Source organism: Dichotomopilus funicola (assembly GCF_033296635.1).
Source record: "Dichotomopilus funicola strain CBS 141.50 unplaced genomic scaffold C8A04scaffold_8, whole genome shotgun sequence".
Classification (NCBI taxonomy): domain Eukaryota; kingdom Fungi; phylum Ascomycota; class Sordariomycetes; order Sordariales; family Chaetomiaceae; genus Dichotomopilus; species Dichotomopilus funicola.
Window position 1 is genome coordinate 410406 of NW_026944029.1, and position 14837 is coordinate 425242.

Below are 14837 nucleotides of genomic sequence, written 5' to 3' on the forward strand. Positions count from 1 at the left end.
TAGGTAATGAGCGGTTGGAAGAGATCGATCCCGGCAGCGTCAATATGGCGACGGATCCTAGCCTCGTCTTCAAGATGAAGGGCGGTATGGCAGCAAGTCCGATTATGTGGGATGCGGAGGAAGAGGCGTCTTGAATGTTCCTCGTTTTCTAGAGCATAGACTGCAGTGACCACCGCGGAAGGGGGTTCTATTCGTATCATGAATAAAATGGCAGGGACCTCCAATCAGATTCTCAACAAGAGTACGCATGGCCGTCGGGTCGAGATCCTCCATTCTGGGGTCTGGTCAAGTCGTTCGTAAAGGTTGGTAAATTTACCTAGCTGGTACCTGGTTGTGGTGGAAGCGCCCCGCAGTGTTGAGGCACCCAAAAATGGCAAATTCTGCATTTAATTTGGAACGTTAGTTAGGGGCCGTCTGCACGGCATGTTTGGAAGGCGCCATGCAGCTGGGTTCTAAACGGGTCCCACCCTCCTGCTGCGTGCCTTTTTTCCCTTTCCTCCCCCACAAATTGCCTCGCCCGCGCAGTCCTGCCTGAGAAAGTCATGAAATCCCGAGTTGTTGTCCCCGTATGACCGAGCCTCGCGAGCTCAGAGCTACTCCAACGAGTACGGCACCCCTCCATCGCTCCATCTCGCCTGCGGCGACCCCGCATGCTGGTTGCCCCTCTTGCGGCATCGGACGCAATCTCGCCAATCCGCTGCGAGATGCTTCCCAGCGCTTCCCCGATCCCAGTCCCTGCAGCGCGGTTTGAGAACGGCGCTGCGACGCTGCGACGCTACCGTCCCATGAACCCCCACGTGCTGGGATGCGGTTTATTCGGAGGCTCGGGGAAGTTTGACTGTTTTCAGTTTCTGTCCTCTGTCCTGCGAGGTGGGGGAGGCGAAGATGCAGAAACTCTGCAGTTGTCTGCACCCATCTTTCGGACACATCACGCGTTTGAGCGTCAGTGGCGCCACAACTTCCCCTCCTTCCCAAGCACCCAAGCTGACTCGAAGCAGAGCTGTTGGCACTTTGCGGCCTTTGTTGTTCATTGGAATCTTTGCTGATGGTCAAGACAAGGGTCATTGATGCGCATGTCAGAAACGACTCGTTCGTTTTCCAGGTAAGTTCTCTCTGGGACAGCTTAGGCAAACAAGGTTCACACTCACTGTCAAGGAGGCAGGCGAGCAGCAAGTCGAGCCGAGCAGCGACACAATCCGATCTCGGGCACTTTCTCCGCCAAGGACAGATCGGTTCCGGCCGCCCCGGTTTGGCCTCCGGCTGAATCTGGGGAAGTTGAGATGCCTCAAGTTGGGGAAGAGGAGGGCTGGGGTGTATCGGACGCCAGTGGTCAGCGGAGGACCATGACCTGAGTCCATGACCACCCCGAGTTTTGCACGGGGGCGCTCCCTTCCGCCTCAAGGAGCAGCCAAGCAAGGCCAAGACCATTGAGCCAGATTGCCTTCCGCCTCATTGTGAATCCGCCAACTTTGTTCGACCACCCATTCATCCACACACTCCTCCTCCTTGATACCAAGCTTTACGCCATTCCGCTAGCCGCTCAACCCCAGGTCCCTTGGTTTTGGTCACTGCAGGTGTCCCGTGTGGGAAAGAAAGCATGGGACCATGATATGAGAGGAGCCGGGGACTTACTTTGTTGAGCAAGGATCCACTGGATGCTTCTCTGACAACTTTTAGTAGTATGGATGATACTGCGTACAACGGAGAACGCGAGGTTGAGGTGTGGGAGTCTGCTTTGACAACTGCAGCTCGTCGCGCTTGGCACCAACCGGCCGCAGAGCTTCCGTGTGGGGGCTTGGCTTGGTTGGATCATCGGGCTTGGCGTGTTGAGTTGTTGACTGCAGAAACGGGGTATTCGAAGTATCGTCGGACTACAACGTCGGTATGTTTGCTGATTGCTGCCGTCTGCTGGGCACAGGTGCCTTCTGCGCGCCGCGTCATCCTTCTGCGGATCGGTGGTTGTATTGCGCCTCGGGATCTTCTGCTGTGCTGGTTGTGAAGCCGGAGAGGATTCGCTCAATAGGGGGAAGGCTGGCGAGGCGGGATCTCTGCGCATGCATATAAGCCTCGGCGCCCAGAGATCATGATGCTCGGTGTTGAGATGCTCCCAGATGATCTCCAGATACCAAGAAAAGCCAAGTCGGCGGTTTTCTGCAACGAGCAGGGATCCGCCTTATCTTTCATCTGGCAAAGTCAATTCGCAGACGGGCCGCGTTTTCCAAGACTTTTGTTGAACACCGAGACCCTATGGGAGACCGCGTTCGAGATGAAATAAGTGTTGCGGCCTCAAGGTTGACACCCAAAAGTGTTGTCGGTTTTACCGACATGCACCATGGCCGGAGACTCCAGAGTATAGGACAAAACCCCGAAACTATTCTTTGTCACGGCGTTTACGAATAAATTCCGATAAAGCCACGCAGACTTTTTGGGCCGACATTTAGTCGCCTGGAAAGTCCCCGGAGGCTCGAGTTGCACAAGTCGTTGCAGCGGTGATCCTCTAGTTGCCCAAGAGACAATGGGTACAGAGTATCTGTATGTCGACAGAACCACCCGGTATCAATTCCGCACATCCCATACCTACCAAATCCAATACCGATGCAGCACCGTGTGACTGTCTCTTTGGCCTACCAGAGGTGTTGCGGGCAAGGAGCCTAAGACATGGAGGGTTATGATTTTGCCTTGTTCCAAGCTTGAGTTATGGTGCAACGGGTTTCTAAGCAAGAGAAAGCCACCAAGTCATCTGCTAGTTCGTGATTAGTTCGTTGCCAGAGTTTATCGCCGCACTGAACGACACAGTCTCTCGTTACCTTGCTGCGGCCCCTATTTGTCATTTCTTGGCACCAAACAGCCCCAGCTTGCCCAGGCGCAATCGCACAGCAGGGCTGCACTCATCAGAACCAGACTCGGCTCCGTAACTAGTGTGCACGAGTTACAAGGAACAGCCAAGAGCATTGCCCAGTGCCCCGTTGAGTCACTCCTCCACCCACCGCCCAGCGCACCAAAAACGGTGAACTTGATGCGAGCACCGGACATGTCGGGGGTTACGTCACCGCGTTTTCCCAGTCTTTGAACCCATTGGAAGTTTGGAACCCCCGTGCCAGAGAGGAAGAAAAATCCAATCAGGTTCTAACAGTCCGAGCACTCACACTGGTCCAACTCATCTTTTCTTCGCCTCGACTCGACTCACACCCATCTCCCGCTTCGTTTGTGGACACACCGAATGAGAAATAATACGGCAAAAATTACCGAGCGACTTCCTACACTACGCCCGCAAGAGAACGGACGTGAAACCCTTACGCAGTGCGCAGTGCAACGGACGCCAAGGTGAGCAAGGTGTTTCCAATTTAGTCTCAGCAGCGATCGCGGCGATCAAGCATGCGCGCTGTAATCCAGACCGTTCCTGGGTTTGGGGCTCTCGCGTGGTCGGAGACAGCCGACCGAACTGCAGGTCAGTCGGGCAAGACGGACACAAAGACGTGGCCAGGAGTCCGCCGAGTCCGCAGCCACGAGTGGAGGTCGGCAGCGCGCCAGTCATTCATGAAGGTTTTGCCCTGTGACGAGACCCTCGCGCGCGCGGGTTTTTTGGGAGAAAGAAAGACCGTGGAAACGTCCACTGGAAGCCTGCCGTCCGAGGGCTCCGGGCCACTGGTGACTTTGCCTCAGGGCCTGGGACGCACCCCACTGGCCTTGTTCCGGTTGCGTTGGCTGATTTGCTAACGTCTTTCAGCTGCACCCCGCCCCCAAAAAACGCCCCCCTGGCTCTCCTAAGGTTCAGGTTCCTGCAAACACCCCTCCCCCTGTCCTGCAGGTCTTTCTTTGGTTCAACCATCAATCCACCATCCCATCCACCATTTCGGTCTCGGAGCCTTTCCATTCGCCAAACCTTCCCTCCGGTCCATGTCGCGGCATCTGGCACCCTCCTCCCCCAACCCTTCGAACCCGCCCACTCCAGCTGTCAAAGGTAGGAACTCGGCCTTATTTCCTGTCATCCATTCCATATTTAAATTCCGTCCCATCCTGCTCCCCACCCTCCCCGATCCGGTCTCTCTCTTTTTTCCCCTCCTTCCATCATATCAACAACAATATCTCGATCAACCCCGAAGAAGGAAAAGTACGGCTGACCGTGACTCTCCTTCTTTGCAAAGACGACGACGACACTGCTGGCCCGCCGCCATCACTGCCGTCACAACCTCAACCCCAATCACTGCGAAAACTTGCTATGAGCCATCGGATGGGTGCTGTGTTTTCCGGCCCGTCCTCACCTACGATCCATGCCAGCGGAGATGGCCTCCAGGGCGATGTGCACCCGGCACATGGCGCCCTGCCCCCGCCCGCCCTGACAAGAGCATTGAAGGAGTCCCTGAAGAGCGCCGACGAGTCCGGTGCTTCCCCCAGGAACTCCCCCAATGGGCCCCCGAACACATCTGCCCCGACGAGTGGACTCCCCAACGGCGTGCAGTACGACTCGCCCTACTCGCGCAGTCTCGCATCCACAGCCCCAGCCTCACCGCGGATGTAAGTCGATATTCCCCCCCCCCCATTCCCCCACTCCGTCTGTACCTTTCCACCGGTGTTCCGCCCATGTTCTCCGTCCTATGTAGTACCGAACGCTGTGTAACCCAGCCCGGTCGCTGACCACGTCTGTCTGAAGCCCACCCGCCCGCCAAAATTCCGGGAGCCACACGCCCAGGATACGCCCACATGCGACGACGCTCAACATCCCGGGGATGACCCGCTCCAAGGCGTCTCCGGATGGCCGCATCCCTGACCGGGACGTGGCCGCCAAGCTGGTCATCATCATGGTTGGCCTGCCAGCCCGCGGGAAGTCGTACATCACCAAGAAGATCCAGCGCTACCTGTCTTGGCAGCAGCACAACACCAAGATCTTCAACGTCGGTAACCGCCGGAGAATTGCCGCGGGCATGGCCAACCCCGGCGATGCCTCGCCTACCCTCGACCCCAGCAAGCAGCAGGACGTGCCCAGCCAAGCGGCCACCATTCTGTCCAAGGGCTCCGCGGGCCCCGACATTGTGGTGGAGGACGAGCCGACGCAGCTAGACCTGAACAAGACCAAGTCAGGCGGCGAGAAGATGGACCAGTCGGCCAAGTTCTTTGACCCCAAGAACGAGGCGGCTGCGAAGCTGCGTGAGCAGGTGGCCCTGGACACGCTGGATGAGTTGCTTGCGTATCTTTTGCACCAAGGCGGTTCCGTGGGCATTCTCGACGCCACAAACAGCACCATTCAGCGGCGACAGCTGCTTGTGAACCACATCCGGGCGAGAGAGCCGAAGCTGGGCATTCTGTTTATTGAGAGTGTCTGCCACGACCAAAATGTAAGTATCCACGGGCTTTTGTTTGTTGGACATTGTTGAGTGGACATCCTGTGCTAACAGCCTGCAGCTTCTCGAGGCAAACATGCGTCTCAAGTTGTCCGGGCCGGACTACAAGGGTAAGGACCCGTACAAGGCCTTGGAAGACTTCAAGGAGCGAGTCAAGGCCTACGAGAGCGCGTACGAGCCGCTAGGAGAATGGGAAGAGAAAAACGACCTCCAATACATCCAGGTTCGTTGCAGTGCGATTCCACTCGCAAACAAAAAGCGGGCGTGTGTACTGACAATAAATCCTAGATGATTGATGTGGGGAGGAAAATCGTGCAGCATCGCCTCAAAGGGTTTCTCAGCGGCGGTATTGTCTCGTATCTCAGCACTTTCAACCTGTCGCCACGTCAGATCTGGATCACACGTCACGGGCAGAGTGAAGACAATAGGATGCAGAAGCTGGGCGGAGATTCTGATCTGACAGAGCGGGGTCACTTTTACGGGCAGGCGCTGTACAATTTCATCACCTACAAACGCAAAGAGTGGCTTGCCCATCAGAAGAGCCGGCTTGCAGCCGCCAACTTCCCACCGCACCCGGGCGACAACACGCCCCCGTACCCGGAGCTGAACCAAGAACTCGACGACAAGAACTTTTGCGTCTGGACATCGACGCTCAAGCGCAGCATGGAAACAGCCGAGTACTTCGAGGCGGACGACGACTACGACGTCAAGGCGTGGGAGATGCTCAAGGAGCTCAACGCGGGCGACTTTGAGGGCATGACATACGAGGAAATCGCCAAAAAATACCCGGAAGAGTACGGCAAACGCGCCAAGGACAAACTCCAGTACACCTACCCGGGTGTTGGCGGCGAGGGGTACCTCAAGATCATCAGCCGGCTGCGCGACATGGTGCGCGAGATGGAGCGCATTACCGACCACGTGCTTGTCATCGGGCACCGGTCCATCTGCCGCGTGCTGATGGCCTATTTCATGGATCTCACCCGCGACGACATTGCGGATCTCGACCTGCCCCTCGGTATCCTGTATGCCATTGAACCCAAGCCTTATGGGATTGAGTTCCATGCCTACCGGTACAACGAGGAGACGTTCACTTTCGACGAGCTCCCCGATTACAAGCCCCGCAAGACGGTCGACCGGAACTCGTGAACGTGCACCCCCGCACGTCCAGTCTCGCGTGTGTGATGATTCGATTTCCTTTTTTTTTTTTTCTTTTCTCAACATCTGTACGAATATGCAAGACAACAAACATCACGACGACGACGATGACGACAACCTTGTGGGATGGGGAACGCGCGAAACAGGTGCTGGTCCACCAACGAACGTCGGACACTGGGGGCACTGGGCACTGGGCGGCTTCATCTTGAGAGTGATTTGATTTTTTTCATCACACAAAGAACAGGGGGGGTGGTAATCGTCGACCTTTTTTTTTTTCTTTTTTCCCTTTTTTCTTCTGTTTTCTTTGACACTTCTTCTCTCGTCACTTAACACGGCGCACATACAAAGCAGGTGTTTTCACGGGGGAGCGACCATTTTGATACCTTGCTCGGGACGGGAAACGGCGCAAATTGCGAGCACCGGCCCGGTAGTGCGTGCTTCCCAGGGAGGAGCCCGGACCAGGGTAATGTCTACGGCATAACGGATGGGAAAGTTTGCGCTTTTTTTTCCTGAGTCATTTTTATGTTTTTTCCTCTTGTCTCGGTGTCTCGGTCAAATGGCTCAACGGCTTGACGCACGCGGGTTGCGTTTTCGGGGGGTGGGTGTGTGTCATTTTACCAACATCACGGGCTGGGGGTTAGGGGAGAGGAGTTATGGTTGTGTTTTTTCGCCCGGTCTGAGGGTTTTCTGCTCTGTCTTTGTACACTGTCCTGGCCTGGCCTGGCCGCGCTTTTCCTTGGCGCGCCTCTTTTTTGGCCGTGGTGCTGTGGCTTTATTGATTGGGGTTGGGTGGTGGGTTGCGCTCGTTGCGCTGGGCTGGCTGGCTTGACGTGGCTTGGCTTTAGAGTTCACCCTTACTCTTCTGTACGAAGTACAGTACAGTACAGGGGTCATGCATAGAGAAAGAAGAACGCTACGCTATTTGCCTACCTATCTACCTTACCTCGAGCGGTCCATTTTGCGGCGTGCCGCCGATTTTTAGAGAGAGAGAGGGGTGATGTACGGGCGAGCCTGGGGAATGGGAGAAAGGCTGATTGATACAGGGTGGGTGGCATTTTTCTTGTGGCTTGCTTGCTTTGCTTGCATGCTTTGTTAACGTCAGAGCAGAGACAGACAGACAGACAGACAGATGGGGCTTCTTGGGAGGGAGGGTGTTGTGGCATAATTACATGTATTTGCATGGTGGGTGGGCACGAGCAAGTCACCTAGGGAGAGAGGGAGGAGGGGGCCAGATGCGCAGCCTGAGATTACTCTACCTACCTACCTTCTGTCTACCTACTTACCTACTGACTGTACTACCTATCTATCTGTCCACCTACAACTGTTCTCTGTCATGTCTACCTGTTCACCACCTGGGCAATAACGGGAATGGGGAGATGGAAGAATGGAAGGGGGTGTGGGATGGGATGGGATGGAAGCTGTATCGTTAGCTGTTATGTTACTAGCTCCCTTTTTTTTTCTTTTCTCTCCCAATCTAGCTTGGTTGCAGGGCGAGATTCCAAAAAAGAATAGAAAAATAAAGAATAAAATGTCATATAGATATTTTTTATCAGAACTTCCTCTGCTGTATTTCCCGTACACAGATAACCCGTTGAGCTTCCCAACTTTGTTGAAGACAACATTTCCCCTAGGTTGTTCTTTACTAAGTTAGTGTATGTCCCGAGGGGGTGGAGTGAGACATGCGTCCTGCAGGCATGACTTGACTGGGTTTGGCGAGAGCGGGAGCATGGGGGCATGGAACATGGAACATGGAGTGCGGAACATGGAACATGGAGTGCGGAACATGACGACAAAGCTGACTGCAGATGCTTGACATGAGGCACACGAGGGGTTGAGACAGAGACATGTCAAAGCTGATGATGGCTTGTCTTGTTTACCCCCATAGGTAGTGAGTTAGGCTGTGCTGTTGAGTGAGTGAAACCCTGGCTAAGCAACCTGAGCGATATACTTATGTAGACCAGTTTCTGGGTGCCTGTTTCTGATTCTAAGGGGTTGTTCTGTTTCTGTTTGGGGTTCTAATACTCAATAATGCGGGCTGATGTGAAATGCTGTGAGGGATATGCAATTACGACACAAGGGCCTGTAGCTCGTTCGACAAAGCTAGGTATAGGATATAAAATGTATGTGGGTAGGTAACCTGGGTAGGGCGGAACGTTGCGGGAATTTACAATCTGGGCTAGACACCGCTTCGGACTTTACTGGTTGTATGTAGTTACAGGCCATGTTGATCATCACCGCCACTCAGCATTGAGAGACTTCAATTTAGAACGCACGGGATTGTTACCCCCTGCACCGAATGAGGTAATTCTTCTCCGATGTAGATATGTCCCATTCCATCTTCCCGCTTTCCGGCGTTGTCCCGGCAGCTCGCTTCGTTTCGCTTCACCCAGACGGGCTCGGCTGATCCGGATGCAGGGTCAGTTTGGTGGGGGCAGAAAGCTTAGCACGCCGGTTACACTACACGATGCAGATGACATCCAAGAACCGGGTAGTTGGTGGCAGGGTTGTGGTGTGGGATTTGTGTGATTTGTGTGATGTGATAACTGGCCTTACACGACAGTACCGACCTGCCTAGGTAGGTGAGCTGGGTGATCTGGAGTGGTAGCTGCACGGCTCGGAAGGGACGCCGGGAATAAGAACTCAGTGGATTGTGAGTCTGAGTTGGGATGGGGGGGGGTATGAGATGAAGCGAGCCGAAGCGACTATGTGACGTACGTGTACTACACTAAAGGACGGGCCTGCGACCTACAGCTGCGGCCTTTTTGGAGAAAGAAAACAGTAAGGGAGGGGTGTGATTCTAAGGCTGGAGAGTAAAGCGATGGTCTTTGGCTGTGGGGGGTCTCACTCGGTCAGAGTCAGTCTCAGGTTTAAGTTGACGACGAGGCAGGGGGATGGTGTGTTGTTGGTGCATGTACGTTGTTGGTTGAGTTGGTACGCTGGCTGAGAAAAGAGGGTGTGAGGGAGTTAGAGGAGGGAAGGGGGGTCACGAGGCCGTTGGGGGCGACAAAGTGCGTGGTTTTGTTGTTGGTGTTACGAGGGTGAAAAGGGGGGGGGGATAACCTGAGTATGGGTTGAGTGGTTTTTGTGTTGTGAGCAGAGTGTCTCGATTCTTGCGGGAATATGGGTGTTTTGTTCCCGGTATCGATACCGTACACTACGTATATCTAATCAGCGGAGATCGGTTGTGGGTGTATTAGCTAGGTATCTGATCATCTCACTCCCATAGGGTTTCAGATGTTACACCGCGTTAAATATAATTAATTATGGCACCACGTATGATAGGACGAGCAGTCACTACTGGGAATTTCAGCCGAGAGATCATCACACCATAGTAGTTAAGAAAGTGAGTCAAACTGAATTATCGTATTCCAATGAATGAGCCATGTCTATCTCATGCCAGAACATATGTATTAATCCAAACAAAACGGTATCCCTACTAAGCGCTAATCCAACCTAACGTCACTACCCACTCCTATCACACATCATAATCCCATCTCTAGTTACCACCAGCAGCACCCGCCATAATAGCAATCTGCTGCGCCCGCCTACGATCCACCTCCCTCTTCATCATCACCAAACACGTAGTAACCACCAACGCAACCGCCATCTCCCTCTCCCCCTTTTCCTCCACCACCCCCGTCCCATCATCCCCCGCAGCTCCGCCGGCGGCCCTCACCAACCCACCCAAATCCATCACCAACCTCCCCCCATTCCCCGCCGTACTCGACCCGCTCCCCGGAGTCCTACACCCCTCCCCCCTCAAAAACTGCGCCACCACCGTCCGCACTTCCTCATCTTTCCCCGTTTTGGAGGAGGAGGACGCCCCATTCAGCGCACGCGCAACCTTCACCACCCTCTCCAAAACCAGCACACTATTCAAATCCTCCACCCCCTTAATCCCCGCCCCCGCAGCCGCATGCCGTTCCTTACGCCCCGCATACCGCCACTCGAAATACCCCAACCTTGAGCGAAACCCGATAGAGCGGGTCAACAACCCGAGGGAGTTAATCGTAAACGTATCCCATGCGCCACAAGCGCTGGTCCCCGTACCCGCGCCGTTGACGTCGACATCCTGGTTTTTGTTGTACAGCAGCTGGTTGAGTGTCTCGACGGGTAGGGGAGGGGTGTGCGGCGCGAAGAGACGGACGACGGGGGGACGGTTGGGGCCGAAGCGGTAGGTTGTTGAGGACGTCACGGGGATGGTGTTGTTACTACTGTTACCGCTGTTGCTGCTGCCGCCGGTGGTGAGGTAGCAGCTTCCGGAGCTGCGTTCGGGGCGGAGACAGGTGTAGTAAGGGGAAGAGGAGTGGGCGCTGGCGGAGAGGCTGGAGTCGTCGGGGTGGAGGGAGAAGATAGGGATGGGGTCTGGGCGGGAGGGAAGCGGGAGGGAGAGCCAGGGTTTGCCGGTGGTTTGGATTTGGAAGTGGAGGGTTGGGTTGAAGGGGCCGCCGGGGGTGGGGCCAGCCGTGGAGGTTGAGAGGGAGGTGTTGCTGGTGTTGGTGCCCGCTGGGTAAGGCGGGGGAGCGGTGAGGAGGGAGGGTGAACGGCTGCGGCTGGAGCTGTGGTCGAGGTGGGCGAGCTCGACGTCTTGGGGGTGGGAGGTGTAGACGGGGGGCGCGGAGGTTTCGAGGGTTGTCATGGTGAAAGTCGTTTGTTGTGTGAGTGGGAGTTATGTGTTGATGTGGTGAGAATTGAGTTGAGTACACAGTGAGTGATTGCAAGTGATTATGGCAGTAGATATCTGGTAGAATTGTCGGATGAAACTATGCAACAAAAATCAGCAATGAAAACACCAAAGCCAAGCCCTATATACCCTTTCCCCCAACACCTCCCGACGACGACGTTGATCGTCCCCATGATGAAATGGAAGTAGCCTCGCCCAAAAGCCCCACCGCTGCCCAAAAGTCAAAATGCCCACCGTCCAATCACGCGACGATGCGAAGAATACGCTGGCCGGCTCAGCCCCACCGTATGGCTCGGTTATCGCCCTGAGACTTCCACACTCGAGTGCGGCGCGTGAGACCAGCACGTTTTGGTTGAAGATCGCACTGCTCGTCCCTGACGCGCAGTGGCTTGGCACTTTTTTGATGACCCGCTCTTTCCGCCAGCACGAAATACGGCGGTGGGGAATGTGGACGAGCCCGCGGGGCTCGGCAGTCCACTAGCTAGTAGGTGGGGCTGGGCAGCGTCGTGAGCTGCATCAACGGATGAGAGCGAGGTACGAAGTACGGATAGTGCAGTGAGGTGCACTGTGTAGATGGAGCTCTGCAGGAAGCCACGGCTGGTGGAAAGATGACAAGACGGAAGGAAGCACTAGGGAGCATCGTACTTGTCGTTGTCAAACCGAGACACATTTTCCAAATCTCGCTCTGATCGGATTGACATCTTCGAGAACGAGTAATCAAAAAGCTGGGTATTTATTACAGTTGTACTATTCCTTGTGCCTCTTCTCAGCAGATGTGTTTCCTCATTAACATTTCGTGTCTTCCAGGCTCCGAAGGAGGCGGGGTAAATTAAAAAAAAAAGATACAAGAAATGGGACAACATATCAGCACAGCCCGGTTCCTTTCCCGATACCTCTGTTAATCAAACGTCCTCCCAAAGAAGCCCGGGTTCTCCGCCAGCTTGGTCGACACCCACGTCGGCCACTGGTTGTACTTGCGATGCTCGGCGTCGATGAGCGTGTTCATGTAGCGCAGCCAGCGAATGTTGCCGAGACTCGCCCCCGTCGAGGACGAGTTCCGGTTGCCGCTGGGCATCTTGAGCGCCGCCTTCTTCTCGGCCTGGCAGATGGTGGTCATGGTCTGCTCCAGGGCCACCCAGTGCGTCGCCAGCAGCAGCGCGGCCTGGTTGTTGGGGTCGACCAGCCGTTTGAACTTGTCGTGCGGGAGCATCATCCACCAGCCGTAGTGGTCGGAAAGAGCCAAGTATGCTAGGTAGGTATTTGTCAGTATGCGATACAAGACGGCCGACGAGGTATGCCGACGAGGTGTGCCGACAAGATATGGACGAAAGAAACATACCCTTCCACGAATCGACCTGCAGATTCCGCGCCAGATCCCCAATCATCTGCCAATACTTCTGCTCCACCTCTCGCCCTTCCACCAACCCCCTCAGCCCCTCCACACTCGCTATGGCCCGCGCCGACCAGTCGGTCTCGATCAACGGCAGATCCTTCATGTGCGGCTCCAGCTTCTGAGTCTGCCGGTCCCCGAGCAGGTGTCCAAACATGATGTTGGCGCCCTTGCAGTACATCTGGATGGCCACGATCATGATGCCCCGGACAAACGTCATGAACTCGATCATGCCGTCGTCGAGCAGCACCGACTGGTACGTCAGCGCGAAACACGTCGCCATCAGCGCGTTGCCTTCTTCAAACATGTGGTCGTACGCGCGCCCGCCGGCCAACGGACAACTGGGCGGGTCGCCAGGGCTAGGAGATGCCGACTTTGCTCTGGCCGCTGCGGTGGCCGCTGAGGCCGCGGCGGGAGACAGCGACTTCTTGATCGCCTTGACGGCCTTGTACCGATGCGCCATCGCGGCCTCGGCCAGCGCGGGCTCCCCGTTCGCCATCAGCTCCGACGCCGAGTACCCCAAGATCGCATGCATCAGGTAGTCGTACCGCTCCGACAAACACGGGATCTCGTGCGTCCACAGGTCTTCCGAGCCGACCGGATGGTGCGGGTAGCACCGCATCAGGAAATGCTGGAAGAACCGCATGTCCTGCAGGCTGAACAGCGGCACCTGGTGCTGCGGCTGGTGCACGATCGTCGGCAGCGCCGGGTACTCGCACTGCAGCCCTTGCTTGGTGCAGTGCCCGCACGCCGGCCGCGTCTCCTGGCACTTGATCCGCCGCCGCTTGCAGTTGAAGCACCCGCGTCGGCTCTTGGTGTGCCCGCGCCGCTCCATCCGTGGCTTGCTGATCGCCCCGGAGTGCGGACCGCCTCGCGGCGGGCTGCCGCTAGAACTGCTGCCCGCTCGGCCGCCACCACCACCACTGCCAAGGTTACCATACTGGTGATACCCCCCACCATAGCCAGGCTGGGATGTCGCGGGCGACAGCTGTTGCTGTTGCCCCTGCTGTCGCGGAGCCAACTGGTGCTGCGGATACGACGGCTGCGGCGCGAGCGCTTGCATTGACGCGTCGGGGTAAACGGACGGGGACGTGACATCGAGAAGCGGGCCGCCGCTAGAGCTGGTGCTTTCTTCCCCGGCGAAATAGTCCAGGTCGATATCCTGCTGGTCCTGGAGGAAGCTCGCGTAGTCCAGCTCGCTGTCGGCCGGGTCGAGCGAGAGGAGCGGTTGGTTGTGCCCGTGGCTGTAGCCCCCGCCGAGGCCGCTGTTGGGGAGGGCTTGCATGGTTGTACTCGTGGTTGGTACTGGTGGTTGTTACTCGGTGGTTGTTGCTATGTCGGTGATCGTTGGGTTGGCGGTGTAATGCAGTGCTTAATCTTCGCCGCGCGATTCCGAGATGATTCCGCCTGCCGGAGCTAGTGATTTCTCGACTCCGCAGTGTTGTTGTTGTTCTAATTGCCAACAAAATTGTGTCTAACGTTTAAGGTTAAACGTCAAACTCAACAGGGGCGCCGACGGCATTTACACAGTCCACGGCCGAAATATTCCGCAGCGGTCACGTCCCGTCCAAGTGCAACGCGATTTCGGGCAGCGGAAAGTCCACAGCACGTTCCCGCAAATGCCAAGCAGCCCCGCGCCGCGCCTCGTTCGTCTGATGAATGAGAATGGGGCAGTGCCTGCCGGGCGGGCAACCTACCCTGTTCCCGGAGTGTAGTGTATGTCGTTTGCCCGGGCCGTGAATTGAAGCTTTTTAGTGGAGGAGAACCGGATGTCGATTCTCGACTTTTGACTTTTTTCCCTTTCTCTCTCTCTCCTGCACATCTGGTTCGTTCGTTCGTCTCGTTCGTCGAGGGTAAGAAAGAAAGAAGGAGAGACCCAAAAAAAAAAAAAAAAAAAAGTTAGATGACGTCTTGGTCCCCCTGATGAGCCCCGAACCCGGGGGGCGGCCCCAATCTCCGTCGTTTCGGGGCTCCCGTAGGGGACTCGCTACACTATTCGTACATAATAGTACCGTGACCGCAGCAGCCGCAGAGAGGGTACGTTGAATTTCACACTCTCGAGGCTCAAGCGCAACGTGCTACGTTAACTATTTCCATTTCGGGACGCCGAAGCCACGGCACACATGGAATGGGCGAGGTGGGGTGGAATATTATGGGGTACAGACTGGACTTGACCAGTGAGAGGAGTGGAACGTCAGGAGAAACTGGAGCGGATGGCTTGGCGAGTCGGGTCATCTTCTCTCCGTTTGCCTGCCTGCCTTGTCACCTT

General features: G+C 55.9%; 3 protein-coding genes across 3 annotated transcripts; 1 reads left to right on the forward strand and 2 right to left on the reverse strand.

Moving 5' to 3' along the window:
* Window positions 1-4219: 4219 nt before the first annotated feature.
* On the forward strand, window positions 4220-6485 carry C8A04DRAFT_34967 (6-phosphofructo-2-kinase-domain-containing protein; the record flags this gene model as incomplete). The annotated part of the gene is made up of 4 exons (XM_062783000.1): window positions 4220-4515; window positions 4652-5333; window positions 5401-5562; window positions 5628-6485. 4 exons carry the CDS (start codon window positions 4220-4222, stop codon window positions 6483-6485), a joined length of 1998 nt encoding a protein of 665 aa, XP_062639879.1.
* A 3505-nt stretch (window positions 6486-9990) lies between these two features.
* Window positions 9991-11133, reverse strand: C8A04DRAFT_34968 (uncharacterized protein; the record flags this gene model as incomplete). The annotated part of the gene is made up of 2 exons (XM_062783001.1): window positions 9991-10119; window positions 10171-11133. 2 exons carry the CDS (start codon window positions 11131-11133, stop codon window positions 9991-9993), a joined length of 1092 nt encoding a protein of 363 aa, XP_062639880.1.
* A 943-nt stretch (window positions 11134-12076) lies between these two features.
* C8A04DRAFT_9792 (uncharacterized protein) lies at window positions 12077-13853 on the reverse strand (the record flags this gene model as incomplete). Its single annotated transcript, XM_062785630.1, has 3 exons — window positions 12077-12426; window positions 12518-13438; window positions 13493-13853. The coding sequence occupies 3 exons, from the start codon at window positions 13851-13853 to the stop codon at window positions 12077-12079; spliced, it is 1632 nt and encodes a 543-aa protein (XP_062639881.1).
* Window positions 13854-14837: the final 984 nt, after the last annotated feature.